The sequence below is a fragment of the Eretmochelys imbricata genome, chromosome 6 (assembly GCF_965152235.1).
Source record: "Eretmochelys imbricata isolate rEreImb1 chromosome 6, rEreImb1.hap1, whole genome shotgun sequence".
In the NCBI taxonomy this organism is placed as follows: domain Eukaryota; kingdom Metazoa; phylum Chordata; order Testudines; family Cheloniidae; genus Eretmochelys; species Eretmochelys imbricata.
In genome coordinates this window covers 130820868-130836256 of record NC_135577.1, presented here as the reverse complement: position 1 = coordinate 130836256, position 15389 = coordinate 130820868, and the positions used below count along the sequence as shown (strand labels likewise).

Genomic DNA, 15389 nt, shown 5'->3' with positions numbered 1-15389 from the left:
ATGGGGAAGGGAAGAGGAGATACTGTACTCTAACTACAGCACACCCTCGCTATAATGCCCTTGATAATAACGAACCTTCGGCTATAATGAACCCAGTCCTTGGATCCCACCTCGAGTTCCATGGCTGCCCCCTCCTTCAGCCCCTGTAGCTATCGCAGTCAACCACCTTCCCTCCCCGCTCCCGCGGGACTCTTTCGCTAAAATGAACAAATGACTTTGATCCCAATGGGATCGTTATGGCCAGGGTGTAGTGTATCTAAACAAACAGAAACATAAGAAACCAGTCATTGTTTTAAGAACCACTACCAGCACTGCCAAGAAAAGTACCTTTTTGCTGCTTCTGCACTTTCTGTTTCATGCGCAAGAAGAACTTTTGAGGAGATTCTGAAACCAGAGTGTCCACAGCGAGGGTATCCACATTTTTGTTTCGCGCTATCTTGGGGCAATGCAGTGCTAAAAGAAAAATGTTCTCTTAAATTCAGGAAGCGAACAACAGTATAACAGAAATCGTTAGTATTCATTTAAAAATTACTAGACTAAATATACATTTCATAGAACATTAACTTCTCCAATGAAAAAAATACATAATTCTCTTATTTCTTGTATTTCAAACTTTAAACAACAAACAAAAAACAGGATTTATATTAGCCATTTGTTCCAAGTGGGACACTGTTCCATTAAAAAGTTTATTTTTTTGAAAAAATAAAGGTCATGTCCCACTTCACAACAGACCTGATTTGGCTCACTCCTTATATTCCCTCTATTTGCCAATATCAGAGTTGTCTTTTGGAATAGGAAACGGCAGTGCTTCTTATCTATGGCTAGAAACAGGCACAGTCTAATGAGATTCAGTTTTTCTCTTTTCTTGTTTTTACCTCCCGTCTTTTCCCCCTTTTGTCTTAGATCTCTTCTCTACATGAGCAGTTCAGCTCTTAAAAACCTCTAAGACCTGAAATCCTGCCCCACTGATATCCATGGGAGCTTTGCTATTGACTTCAGTGGGATCAGGCTTCACCCCTAATAAGTAGTGCTATTACTACCCCACAATGGAACAGAAGATTCCAGCTAACAACCAAAACTGTTATTACTTTTGTCATAAATATAAAGGGAAGGGTAAACCCCTTTGAAATCCCTCCTGGCCAGGGGAAAGCTCCTCTCACCTGTAAAGGGTTAAGAAGCTAAAGGTAACCTCGCTGGCACCTGACCAAAATGACCAATGAGGAGACAAGATACTTTCAAAAGCTGGGAGGAGGGAGAAAACAGGGGGTCTGTGTGTCTGTCTTATGCTGGTTTCTGCCGGGGATAGATCAGGAATGGAGTCTTAGAACTTTTAGTAAGTAATCTAGCTAGGTATGTGTTAGATTATGATTTCTTTAAATGGCTGAGAAAAGAACTGTGCTGAATAGAATAACTATTTCTGTCTGTGTATCTTTTTTGTAACTTAAGGTTTTGCCTAGAGGGGTTCTCTATGTTTTTGAATCTAATTACCCTGTAAGATATCTACCATCCTGATTTTACAGGGGGGATTTCTTTATTTCTATTTACTTCTATTTTTATTAAAAGTCTTCTTGTAAGAAAACTGAATGCTTTTTCATTGTTCTCAGATCCAAGGGTTTGGGTCTGTGGTCACCTATGCAAATTGGTGAGGCTTTTTATCCAACATTTCCCAGGAAAGGGGGGGTGCAAGTGTTGGGAGGATTGTTCATTGTTCTTAAGATCCAAGGGTCTGGGTCTGTAGTCACCTAGTCAAATTGGTGAGGCTTTTTACCAAACTTTGTCCAGGAAGTGGGGTGCAAGGTTTTGGGAAGTATTTTGGGGGGAAAGACGCGTCCAAACAGCTCTTCCCCAGTAACCAGTATTAGTTTGGTGGTGGTAGCGGTCAATCCAAGGACGATGGGTGGAATATTTTGTACCTTGGGGAAGTTTTGACCTAAGCTGGTAAAGATAAGCTTAGGAGGTTTTTCATGCAGGTCCCCACATCTGTACCCTAGAGTTCAGAGTGGGGGAGGAACCTTGACAACTTTAGTATCAAAAAATTCCACACCTTTAAAAAAAACAAAACAAAAAAAAACACATTAAGATATCTGCAAATGAACACTTAAGGGAGCCAGCCAGTTCCTCTTACTCCTTTGTCACTGTGTACAAATGGGAAACTTCTGTACAGGGAAATTCAGTCAGTTAAGTTTTCTATGCTTTTTCCTGCTGAGGCTACAGCTCTCCCATCGACTTAATTACTCCAGCCCCAGCAAGCAATGGTAGCAACATCCATGGGAGAAGCTCTCTCACCAAGAGCACTTAGGTCGGTGTAGCTTACATCACTCAGAGGGGTGACTTATTCACACCCCTGCGTGATGCCACTTATACCGAGTTAAGCTGTAGCCTGTACACAGCCTGAATACAGTCATAAAAAGGCTCAAAACTACTAGAACACTGTATGACAACAGTGGTCTTATATTGTTCATAAGACATTAAGATACTACAGACCATGTCACTCCCCCTAAGACATCACAGCACAGGGACAGTGTGGCAATGTGAAGTACCCTCCACAGCAGCCTACTCCCAGTTCTAAAACCCTACAAAAGCATAGCACACCTGATGGAATAGAAATCCATGACTATGTGTACTGGTTGCTCCCTGAAGCTTGATCCATCCCTCCATTCAGACACACAATCACTGTATTACAGTGATACAGATCAGACAGATACCACCATCATCCTTGCGTTTTACTGGAGATGTAATATAACCAGGCATCTTGGAAATATAATGCAACAAACCTTTCCCTGGCTGGATCTGTCTATCAGGTACCTTGCCAGCTTTTTGCTGGTTTTCTTCATCACTGGATTTTTTATCCTGTGTTCCCTGATAGACAAGTTTTGTAGCAGGAGTCAGGATCAAATCACTGTTGTAATTTGTCCCTAACAATGTTCCCGTGGATGGCATTTGATGCTGTTTTTCATGGGATGCCTTGGCTTTCATTCTTTGGAAGATTTTTGCTGGAGATTCATGAGTTAAAGGATCACAAGCTTTGCGTTTCAGTAAATTTTTGTCTTTTAGTGGCAAGATCTGTTGCTGCTGGCAAGATGCAACTTGTACTGCTACAGTGTCAGAATCTGGCCTTATTTCACTGAGGTCAAGAAATTCTTTAACATATGTGCCACCCGTTATTAATGTGGACTGAAAAATACCTTCCCTTTTCTTGGAAGTTCCTGCCCCTCTTGCATGGTTTTCCTTGAAGTCACGTAAAACTGAAGGGAGCACAGCTTCTTTTGTTGCAGAAGTAGTCAGACCACCATCTTGAAATTTCACCAAATCTTTTAAAGGAGTAATAGTACCTGACGGTATGTTACTCAGTAAGATTGCCTGCAAAGGCATATCTCCTCGTCTGCTAGAAGAAATGTGAGATTTTGAAATCCTTGTATTTTTTAAAGGTGTAGCAATCATCTTGCCAAAGTTGACAACAACGTGTTGTGCTCCTACTGCAAAGTCATTAAAATGTGCATGTTCAGGTATAGTTTTTTAAATAACGGAAGGAGGAACAAGAATTCCATGGATTGTCGACTTTATTTCTTCAAATTTCAGCTAAAAAGAGAAACGTGGTTAAAAAAGTTGGTCTTTACGTTTTCACTGTTAGTGCCACATTTTAAAGTAAACTTCTGATGTACATCAATCAAGTTGAAGTGCTACATACAGACGGGCAGCCTGCTTGTTTCACAGCCAATTATTTAGTTTCAGAAAAGTGACACACAAACATGCCACACTTAAGCAACTGTATTTTCATGGATTGCTCGGTTTACTCGGTTAAGAATGTCTCAAGGAGCAGAATTCTAGACCCCTGACGTAAATAGGAGACTTCACAAGTGACTTCAAGGGGAACGGGATCAAGTCCCTCGGCTGTTTTCTAAAACTACAAGGCTCCAGTCTCTTCCAGGCGTCAGGAAAACGATGGGGAAAGATCAGCTTTGGGCTTAGGAGTTCCCCATCCCCAGAGCCCTGTTAGCCACAGTCCCTATCCGGGGCAGCTGTACCACGAGAGCGGGGGTTTCATGGGCGAGACAGAGCTCGTGTGCAGCGCCGAGCACAGGCCACGGGAGACACAACGCCCGGGAGGGAACAGCCGGTGCTGCTGACAGCTGGTGCCTCCCACCAGCTCCCGGTACAAGCGGTCACCCACCTTGTCCCTCCCCCCTAGCCCGGGACCAGCGCGGGTCTCGCCCTGGGCCGGCCACGCCGAGCCTGACAGCCCCGCCTCATCGGGGCTCCCGGCCGCGCCGCTCCCCTCAGGCGTCCGAGACGCGCCGAGCCCGGCCCGGGCCCCCGAGAGGCTGGGTCCGCGCTCTGCCCCGTCACACCGCCACCCCTCCCCCAAGCGCGCGCCCGCCCGCCCGCGGCAGGGCCCGGCCCGGCCAGCCACACTCACCCCGCCGCCTCGCTCTCGCCGCCCGCCGCCGCTGTTCTCTCCCCTGCGCGGCGCGCGCGCGGCCGTTACAAGTTTTGAGTCCCGCCGCCTCGCACGCTGATTGGCAGGGAGGGGAGTGACGTCGGCGGAGGCGGGACTGCGGCCGTGGTAGGAGCGGGCAGAGGCGCCCGCCGGCCCGCGAGGCGTGGTTCGCTCGCAGTGACGTCAGGCGCGGCCCGCGAGCGGGCGGGCGGGAACCAGCCGGGGTGGGCGGGGAGAGGCTCGCTGGGCTCTGTCGGTCTGCGGGCGCTGTTACCTTCGCCGCCTCGTGCCGTAGCGGCGCGGGATCCCCATGCTGGGGGGCTGGGACCCTCCCCCCCCTTTGTTATTTACAAACAAAAGGGAGCGCGGCCTGCTGCCCGGTGTTGGGGGCGCGCCCGGGCGGGTGGGGGGGGCGTGAGGGGTTCCTCAGCAGGTCCCACCCCCGCAGAAGTGGGGCGGGGCTGGAAGATGCCGGGCCCCACGCCCCAGCCGGCCTCCTCTCTTGCTTTCCCCCCTCGGGGAGCTGAGGGGGCAGCTTGGCGCAAGCCCGCTCGTCGCCTGGGTGTGAGAAGCCCCCGGGGTGCAGACATGGGCCCTGCGCCGCCCTTCGGCCCCTACGCCTGAAACCGGCCTGAGGGGGTCACCCGCTCGCGCCGCGGCCCGGAACGGGCTTCTGCTTTCGCTGCCTGCTGTCGGGCTGGGGAAAGCGCGCTGGCTCCCCTCAGACGCTGTGTACAACGGAGCAGCTTCGCTCGCGTGGGTCAGGTTACTCCTGCGCAGGTGTCTGCATGATCCGAGTGCTGTTTATTAACAGGAGGGGCACCTCTGCTTTGTGCCTCACATTTCCTAAGCCGCCTCAAAGAAATGCTCGTGCTTAGTTTGATTTGCGTTTTGTGGAGAAAGGCAAAGGTCTCCTTCAATTTCAGAAACCCTTCCCCTCTGAGTGGGTTATTTATCTCGTTGGTACTTGGGCATACGATTTTATATCCATCCGGTGACGAGGTGGCCCTTTTCCTACCAGTGACTTCAGTAGGTTTGTAAAAAGAACAGGAGGACTTGTGGCACCTCAGAGACTAACACATTTGTTTGAGCATAAGCTTTCATGAGCCACAGCTCACTTCATCGGATGCATTCAGTGGAAAATCGTATGTTTGTAGGTGCCGTTAGTGCCTGGGGTAATATGCCAGATAGTGAGTTCTACCACCATGTTACAAAAGAAAAGAGGAAAAAGACAAGTGAATGGTGACACTAACAAAACTTGTATCCAGATGTGCTGGCTCACTGAGATAAGAAAATAAAAAGGGAGTGAAATCAGGAGATAGCAAAGGCATCTAATAGACCAGACCTCATGGATTTAGATTGGCTCTACTGGTTGAGCTTTAAAATTCAGAGTTGCAGGCAAAAGGCCATGTAACTATTCAACAATGTAACTGATTGGATAATTATGCTAGTTATGCACAGTGCACATATATAAAATCTAAATCAAGGAAAAGGGAAATACACAATTACTGGCGATCAAAGTTCAAGCTTGGCCTCTTCAGGGAGGAAGCTGGTGACAGCTTGTTGAGTTTTTCAGGGAAAACATCCAGTTTGATGAAAAACCTCCTTTACAAGCTCAAGGCATCTAGGCAGGAGTGGCTGTCTGGACCCTATTATTTGCTAAGACCATCCATTGTGGATTTCCTAACTATCTCTGCTGCTTTCCCTCTCCTCCTCTAGTCTGTAGAGAGAAACTCCAATCCCAGAAGAGAGAGGTATCTGCAGGGGAGCAACCTGTGTGAGTGATGAGAGGATATTGTGTGCGTAAGGGGGATGCGAGTCAACATGTTATATGTTCAAGTGGTGGAGGAGAGAGGATTAGCTGTGAAAAACTGAAAGAGAAGTGCTCACCAGTCCAAGGCACTGTTTTCTTCAGCAAGCCAATAACTTTGCATTATGTTACGGGTTTCACCTACCTGTGCTGCTAACCATGTGTCAATCACTTAAATTGGGATCATCTGGTAAGGTAATTGAAAAGAAACCCAACATTAGCTGGTAAAATTAAAAGAGAGAGAGAATTAGAGACAGAGAGAGAACACCAGAGGAAGTTGGTAAAACATCAAAACAGGAGCTGCAAGGTTAGGGGTACTTTTATATTTTGTGTCTGGTTGTTTAGATTGTAATTTTGGCCTAGGTATAATGATAACAGATCTTGGCGCTATAGCGGGGCAATAGCAATAAAGTGTATTGGCTGTGTTTAATGTACAAAGGTACATGTGTGGTGCCGTTGATGAGTGGCTCCATCCTATAGTAGTGGTTATTGCTATCTTCTAGCATTCCAGCATTTTACGTACTGTTTTGCCTCGGGAAACGTAAGACTTAATGTATCATTGCCCATTTTATCCCTTCTGCGCTAGATTATCTGTAATATCAGTGAAGAATACCAGTTCCTTGTGCACTTGAAATAAGGTACAATGAGGAGGGCTTAGGCTAGGCTGCGGGAGCCTTTTAATATTAAGAGAAACTCGGTGCACCTCATTCAACCAGAATAGATTATTCTTTGAAATTAAAAAAATAATAATCCATTTCTTGAAGATTTGCATTCTGATTCCTACAGAGATTTATAGCAACTATGAAGAACCTTGGAAATCAGTCATTAATTGTTACTCTCCCTTTTGGACTCTTTTCTTGGCAGTGGTGTAATTAGATTTGTCTTTTCTACATATCTATCTAGTTTACCACTTTATAGTTTATTGGCATTACCACATTTCTTTGCTCCGTTTTTATAAAAAGTGCATGCTGTTGCTTCAGAATCAGTACTAATTTTTATCATGCCCTGCAATACTCTTTTACTCTTTGAATTTCTGAGATCTCATTTCAGGTACATTTAGATGTCTGAATAAATCTGGTCCTTCTTTTGCCTTTGGGGAAGAAGTCAAATTTATAATTATTTAATAACCCATACTTTGGCTTTAAAACTCCAGAAATGCCATTAAATCCACTTAAATCTTTAATTTTCTCTTTGATTCATGCTGCAAATTAATTAGACATATTACGTGTCTAATCTCTCGCCTGTTTTTTGTCTTCCCATTTCTTCCTTGGCAGGGTCTGTATTTTATTTGTTGCAGTTGAATGAATCTTGGCTGTGAATAAGGCTGTTGGCTGTAGTACTTTTGGCTTGTTTTCAGAATTTGGAAGGTTTGCCATGACTGAAGCAGAGGGCTACAGGAAGAGAAAATATGATCTTGTGGTTCAGGCAGTTGAATGCTACCTGGAAGAACTCTGTTATATCCTTGCGTCAGAGACCGAGTTTGTGTGATGCAAGGCACATTACTGAAACCAGAACTTTCACAGTTCGCCACTAACTGTGTGTTCATCATTTTCTGAGCACCTGACTTGGGACCTGACTTCCAGACATGCTGAGCACCTACAACTTCAGCTATGGCTGTTTAGCTATAAGAGGACAATGCTGTCTGGAGGAATAAGCACAGGACTGGTTGATTGTGGGACTAGTTCTACTCCCGACTCTGCTGCTGATTCACTTTGCGGCCTTGAGCAAGTCACTTTGGCCCAGATTTTTAAAGGTATTTAAGTGTTGCTCTGTTCAGCATTGCAAGGCTTAAGTGTCATTTTCAAAAGTGACCTAGGTACTTAAACTCCTCGCTCACATTTTAAAATGAGACACACACTCCTAAATCAGTTGACCATTGCAACACAGAGCAGAGCAATGCCTAAATACCTTTAAATATCTGGGCCTGTGCCTTTGTTCATTTGTAAAATGGAGAGTTGCGAAGATAAAATCATTAATATTTTTAGGCTCAGATAGTACAGTGAGTGCACAGAAGACAACCTGAAATTAATAATTCTGGGTTTGGATGGTGTGCAATAAATAAGGCCTGTGAACACTTTCCATCATGCATGGTGAATGATGCAGAGGTTCTGTGGAAAAAATTCTGTGCAATCATGTAATTAAAGACTATCGGTTATGTTCGTAACATACAAACAGCAAAGTTGGATAAAATGCTCTCTCTGGAAAGTGGCAATGTAACACACTGTTATTTCTTAGATTCCAGAACACTAACACACAAGAATCAAAATCAGAGAGAGGCAAAGCAGGTTGCTCCCCAAGGGAGAGAAACACAACTTAACCCACTTTGCTCTAGGCTGACTCTTTACAGACTGACTGCTGAAAATCCAGATCACGTGCTTCCGTACAGAGCCCCCAAGCCTGCAAGCAAGATCAGAAAACCCTTATACTTCAAGTGACAGCTTGAATTTTTAACACCGTATTCAATGCCCTACTGTATCATGCACAGACAACCTTAATTCTGCCACTTTCTAACTTTCCTGTACCTGACCTTGCAACCTTAACATTCTTTTATTGTAAGACAGGTATGGTATTATTTACAGTATCTCTACAAAACACACTGTAGTTCATGCACACATTTATGTACTTCATGGTACATGTTAATATGTGGTATAAATGTAGGTGGCAGTCATGCTACCGCATTCAGTCAACTCCTTTCTCTTGTAGGCTTTGGGCCACAGGGTTTACATTTACATAATACTTTTCTTGGCTATGTAACTAATTGTTGTCTTTTTTTTTTTTTTTTAAGAGAGTGGAAAAATGCAGGAGAAAAGTATGCCAGCCAGTAATACAGGGATAATGAGAGCCACTCACTTGCTGCAGTTACCGCAAGAAATGCTGACTGAGATAATCAGGTACCTTCCTCCTGCGGAAAAATCCAAGGTCCGTGCCACATGCAGTCTCTTCAAGGACCTGGTTGATCAGCCTGTTGTGTGGCAAAAGAGTACCATTGTTCTCCGACGCATAAGCGCTTTCAACGCCGAGTTCTGGGACGTGCTTCGGAAAAGAAAGATCACTTCTGTAGAAGTGAAAAAAATCGGGCTTAAGCAATGGCAAAAGCTGCTGAGGTTCATGCCTGGTCTGCTAGATGTAACTGTGGATTCCCTCTGGAGCAAGGAAATCCTGCAAGGTTTACAGCTGCTCACAGATCTACAGAAACTTCACTTGAAAATGTGCTCTGGGTTATCTGAGAGAAGTGTAATCAGGGAAATTGTGCACTTTCAACATCTTACCCACTTGTTGTTGTGCTGCATAACCTTCTTAAGTAGCAGTGAATTGATCAGAATTGCTTGCTTACAAAACCTACATCTGCTCTCATTGCATACTGTGCAAAAGGCTCTTCCTGAGAAAGCACTAGAGTATGTTTTATTCCATTTACCAAAACTCAGAGAACTGTCACTTTCTTATATCCTGAATAAGGAGCATTTTTTGTTATGCCTCAGTTTGCCAGATAGACTTCCCATCCCTTATTCATCAGAAGGTGAGCGTTGTTTCTATAGGCTATATTTATATACACTATATTCAGAATTATGGCACCAGTCCTACCAGCTCTGATGCATGTGTTTAACTTTGCTACCATGAGAAATCAATAGGACTACTCAAGGTAGAACGTTAAGTATGTGCATAAGAGCTGGCAGGATTGGGGCCTAAGTGTCCATTGTTGCTCAAAGGATTACATGCTGAGTATATTAGAGTGTGTTGGTAGTGAAGATTTATTCTTAACTGTATCCCCTTGCTTTAGTGGACTAGGTTCAGATTTTCATTGCATTACTGTTTTGATATGTTGTAAATATGTTTCCTAAAGCTTGTGGAGTATTTTAAACTGAATATATAAATAGCTTTTTCAAATTTATGATTATGGCTGGGATTTTTAAAAGGGATTTTGGTGTCCCTCTCCCCTGAATTTTGATAGCTTTTGGATGCTGGACTCCCTTGAGAATCCCAGGCTCTAAAAATAGGATATGGGGACCCATGATTAGGCTGTAGAATATAATCCTGGCCTAAAAGGAGGATATAGTTCTTGGCCAAGACTTTCAAAAGTGACTTGATTTTAAGTGTGTCTGTTTTCAGATGTCCAAATGGAGACACCTTTAATGAGTTCTGATTTTCAGAAAGAGCTGAGCACTTGCCCTCAAAATCAGGCACCATTAAAGTGACCTCCCCAAAAAATTTCCTCACCCACGTTGTCTCTCCCAAATCACTAGTCATTTTTTAAAATCTTGGCACACACATTTAAGTATTGTAGCATTTTTATAATATACTTCAGTTTTACACTAGAGCAGAGATTCAACCTCTTTGTTTTATATTAAAATCCCTGTGTATCTTCACTTTACAGCACATAATCGGAGAGCACAGAGAAAGTTCTTTGGGGATCGTCAGCGGAATTTGTTCCTTAGTTTAGGAATCTTAAAATTTTTAAATGGACCCTTTATGAAATTTGCATATCTGACCTTTTTTCAGAGCCCTTCTACTAACCAACAATTGGTTAGTTTGTTGTTCAAACTTTCTAGATAACTCATTGTCAGATACCTTCCTGTTTGAAATTAGGTTGCAGTTAAGCCAAATTATTAACCAAAGTGTGGGTGTGTGGGGGGATTTCCCCCCCCGTCTTTCCTGTTATATTCACTATGTGCTACCATAAGTATGAACCTAATGTAAAGACTTGTACACAACCTTGTGCTTTAATATTGGAAAACAAATATCTCTGGGATGTCAAATAAGTATTTCCCCCCACCTTTTCAATCAATCCACTATGTTTAGAGTCGCCTCCTGTTCCAAAACTTCAGCTTCACACTCTGGCCTTGAGGCAAACTGGTTATAACCTTCTTTCAGAGCGTTTCCTGGATCAGCTCTCCACCATACACACTCTGACTGTTTGTTACATCAAGGACTTTTTGTTACACTCAGTGGATGTTTTTGGACAGGTGCTGAAGAACCTACCAAACTTGACAGAATTAAATCTTCTATGTAAGTTGTTTTTAAGATTGCAGTGTTTTTTGGTTTTGTTCTGTGCAGGCTTAGGAAGGTTTGGGTAGTTTCATCTTCAGTTAAATGGTAACCAGCAAGACAGCAAAGAGCTTATTTTTATGGATGTTTCTGTTGGCTGATATATCTTAATACTGTCTCTGAAAAAATCAGTTCCCCAATTCAGAACCTGCTTGGCTTGACTGTGTTCATTCAAACCTGACTGAAAAATCAGTCTAGATATCTACTATTTAATGAAGCTGCTGCCTTATGGCTCTTAATGCCCTCCGGGTTCCCTTCCCAGTCCAGTTGACAGATCCCCACTACTTCTTATTTACGCTTGGGATTTGTCCCCATTTCAGCCATGGAACCAGCCACTGATGCGGCTGCACCTGTGAAAACCCCTATGAAGTCCTAATCCTCTGTGTAAGGGCTGGCCTATACTGAAAATGTAGGGGTGTGAAAAATCAGTACCCTGAGAGATGTAGCTATGCCGACCTAACCCTGGTGTAGACTAGGAATTCTTCCATGGACCTAGCTACTGATTCTCGGGGAGGGGTTAACTACAGCGATGGAAGAATCCCTCCTATCACTATAGTTAGTGTCTACACTGAAGTGTTACCGCTGCACAGTTGTGCTGCTATAGCCACAGGCGCTGGCTTCCTCTTGGCCCCAGGAGTGCTCGTTCCGCCCCCGACCCACCTCCACCCGCCCCCTTCTCGCAAGCCCCCACCTTCACCCCGCCTCTTCCCCGCCCCCGCTCTGCCCCAAGGCTGGAGTACCCACAGAGTCGGTGCCTATGGTTGTAGCATATTAAGTTTAGACAAGTCTGAAGTCACAGGACTGGAAGTTTTTATTTTTATTAGGGGAGCAAAAGATACTATGTTATAAAGCTAAGTACTTGAAAATGCAGGTTTTGAAAATGTAGTCTTCCTAGAGAGACTTTGGGGTTAAGGTACTCAGGTAGATGGTACTCGGGAGATGGAAATTCAGCTCCTGGCTCTGCCATGATTTCCTCTGTGACCTTGGGAAAGTCACTTACTCTCCCCAGGCTTTACTTCCACCTCTCTGAAATGGGGATAGTGATACTTCTGTTGTCTGTCTTGTCTGCTGAGCTTGTAAGCTGTTTGGGCAGGGACAGCGTGTCACTAAGGCTACATCTACACTACAGCAGGGATCCACGATCTGAGATCGATCTACCAGCTGTCAATTTAGTGAGTCTAGTGAAGACCCACCAGATCGACAGCAGATTGCTCTCCAGTCGACCCCTGTATTCTACCCCTGATGAGAAGAGTAAGGTAAGTCGATGGGAGAGTTTCTCCTGTTGACCCCTCCCCTCCCCCCCCCCCCCCCAGTGTAGACCCTAAGGTATCTAACTAAGGTATCAAGCATCAGAGGAGTAGCCGTGTTAGTCTGGATCTGTAAAAGCGGCAAAGAGTCCTGTGGCACTTTATAGACTAACAGACGTATTGGAGCATAAGCTTTCATGAGTGAATACCCACTTTGTTGGATGCATATAGTAGAAATTTCCAGAGGCAGGAATAAATATGCAAGCATAAATATGCAACATACCTAAGGTATGTTGACTCCAGCTACGTTATTCACGTAGCAGGAGTTGTGTAGCATAAGTCGACTTACCGCGGTAGTGTAGACATAGTCTATGTGTGTGTATTGCACCTAGCACGATGGAGCTCTGATTTCAGTTGGGCCTCTAAGTGCTAGTGTAACACAAATATTGGTTTTATTTGTACCTTTCATGCTTTTTCACTGTCTCATTCTTGCTGAATAGTGGATGAAAAACATAGAACTTTGGTATCTGTTTAAAAAAAAAACCCTGATACTTACTTTGAAAAATATTGTCAAGAAAAGAGTCATAAATGTCTTTCCATTTTGTCCTCTCTGTCTGCTTTTAAAGGGATCTCCAATTTGGATATGTTTGTTGATAACATTCCTTCCAGCCTTGTTAAACTAAGTGTGATTGGAACCAAGCTCTCAAACTCTGCTCTCAGCTGTTTGTCTGATAAATCCTGGAAGCTAAGAGAAATGGATCTAACCCTTTCATATGGATTTGATGAAAAGACTCTGAAACAATTTCCCCACCTCTTTCCACTGCTGACTAGACTGTGCCTTAGGTATGACTGAACAATGTGCTACAGATATTGAAGAATGAAAGAAACTTACTACATTAGGACTTGTCGATGTTACAAGCTGCACTGGTCTAACTAAAAGTGTGAGGTTTTTTAGCCAATTTTTAGATAAACTGGTACAAGTCTGTGGGTAGACATGGTCATAGTTAACACCCCTTTAAAGCTAAATAAAGAGGCAGCACTAAGCGATTAAGAAAGGGATGGGTGTTCTTTATTTACCCTGTTTTGTGTCTCCTGGGAGTTATTTATCCAGTAAATGGAAGTGAAATAACTAAATCTGTTGTAATTCACACCTCTGGCTATTTCAGTTCAAGTCTGTTTGTGAATAAATGCCCTATTTTGAAATAATTCAGTAAAAAAGAAATCAAGTTATTCAGAAATAAGAGTATCAATACACAGGCTTGAACTGCAATAATTACAGATGTGAAATGTAGCCTCATTCAGTATTTTGGTTCCATTTACCATGTGAACAAGCCCTTGCTTCCAGACCATCAGATTCAGCCTAGTGTATTCAGAGGAGAGGAAGGGAAGGGCAAGGGAGATATCTCCCTTACCATGCCAGTAAAGCTAATAGGTAGTTGGGTAGTCAGTAGCAGGAGCAAGTGTTTCTGCTCTCACAAGTGCTGAAGAATTGTGAGCATGGAAAACTTGCCCTCATTTCCTTATCCTCTGAATATACAGGGAGACCTGAGCAGGAGGTGAGTTGATGATGTTGACCCCCACATGAGATGGCGAGTGACCTCATTAGTTGACTTCCAAAGAGCATAGGAGGGTGCCAGACTTGAAGACATTGTGAGGGTTGTATGGTGCCAGCACTTGGAACTGTGCGATGACTCTGGGTAGCCAATAACTGAAGAACCTGGCAGGGAAGTGAGGAGCTGGAGTAAGGGCAGAGCCATAGTCTCTGGCTGGAGGATAGTACATCTGGTCCCTCAGTATTCTTTCCCCCAGGGAAGTCTTTCTAACTCACTAGTCTCCAGATAGTGACGTCCAGGCGTGGTAAGCTGTCATTTTTACTCCTCCAGCCGGGGCAGGCAGAGAGATTTTCCTCTCTCCTAAGGTTAGGGGGGCCTGATAGCTCATCCAGCAACTGGGGAGGATCTGACCTTTGAATAGCTGTGAGTTGGCCAAAAAGCCCTGATCATGGTCTGGAGAAGACATATAATTCCCTTTGCCCATTCATACTGCATAGGGCAGCCCTCTGGGATAAAAAGTTCTTTGCAATTAGTTATGTTATTAATCCTTTGTCCCTGGCGATGCTCACTGCTGGCATGCTTGTGCATGGACAGGGACGTGGAAGAAACTTGTTAGGCCACCCAGACCACCTCTAATCTCTCTGATTCTGTGAACACACATCGCTGCCATCACTAGTGGGAGATTCTGGGTCTTTAAGTCCCCAATATAGAAAGTGTTCTTTTGCTCTGTATTTCAGATATCTCTCTGTTTCTAACTCCCTCTGAAGCCCTAAGTGCAATCTGTTTTTCATCCCCAGTGGTTTTGTTTTGACTGACAATATCTTGTTGAGCTTGGCTAAAATGGAGAGTTTGCGAGAACTTGATGTTACTGGTAGCACAAATCTGACAAAAGAAGCAATCCAGAATTTTCGCATCACAACGGACTGCAGGGTACATCTCCTCGTAGAGTGGCATTCAGTGTCTTCTAAATGTGACTGCTTATGGAGCATGTAATGCACTGCCTTTCTTATAACCCCCCACTGTTTACAGACCTTTGATTGCTAAATGTACTGCTATCAGGAAACCAAGAATGTTTCTGTAAAGTTCTGCTGAAATTCCATGTGAGGAAGAGATGTAGTGGAAACAAACCTCCAACATTCTCCATAACTGAATAGCTCTTCACTACAGCCAGTGGCTCATGAATATGAAAAACAGAAATGTCGTCTTTGAGCCTGTAACTCTAAGACAGAACTGTAAACAAATACTGGCATTCTATATTAAAATTTCTGAGTAAGTCTCCAGTGGCCATTGATAAAACT

The 15389-nt window shown here is 44.0% G+C and overlaps 2 protein-coding genes across 2 annotated transcripts in view; one reads left to right on the top strand and one right to left on the bottom strand.

Moving 5' to 3' along the window:
* The window catches only part of MIS18BP1 (MIS18 binding protein 1), a 33357-nt gene extending 29916 nt beyond the window's left edge, over positions 1-3441 (bottom strand). Inside the window, exons 1-2 of the mRNA XM_077819715.1 lie at positions 2775-3441; positions 328-453 (exon numbers count right to left, since the gene is read on the bottom strand). Coding sequence (XP_077675841.1) covers positions 328-453; positions 2775-3441 — 793 coding nt within the window. The remainder of the gene's footprint in view (positions 1-327; positions 454-2774) is intronic.
* Positions 1-15084, top strand: part of LOC144266587 (uncharacterized) — a 52399-nt gene extending 37315 nt beyond the window's left edge. The window contains exons 4-6 of the mRNA XM_077820018.1: positions 9034-9837; positions 13165-13381; positions 14889-15084. Coding sequence (XP_077676144.1) covers positions 9045-9837; positions 13165-13381; positions 14889-15084 — 1206 coding nt within the window. The 5' untranslated portion in view covers positions 9034-9044. The remainder of the gene's footprint in view (positions 1-9033; positions 9838-13164; positions 13382-14888) is intronic.
* The last annotated feature ends 305 nt before the right edge of the window (positions 15085-15389 follow it).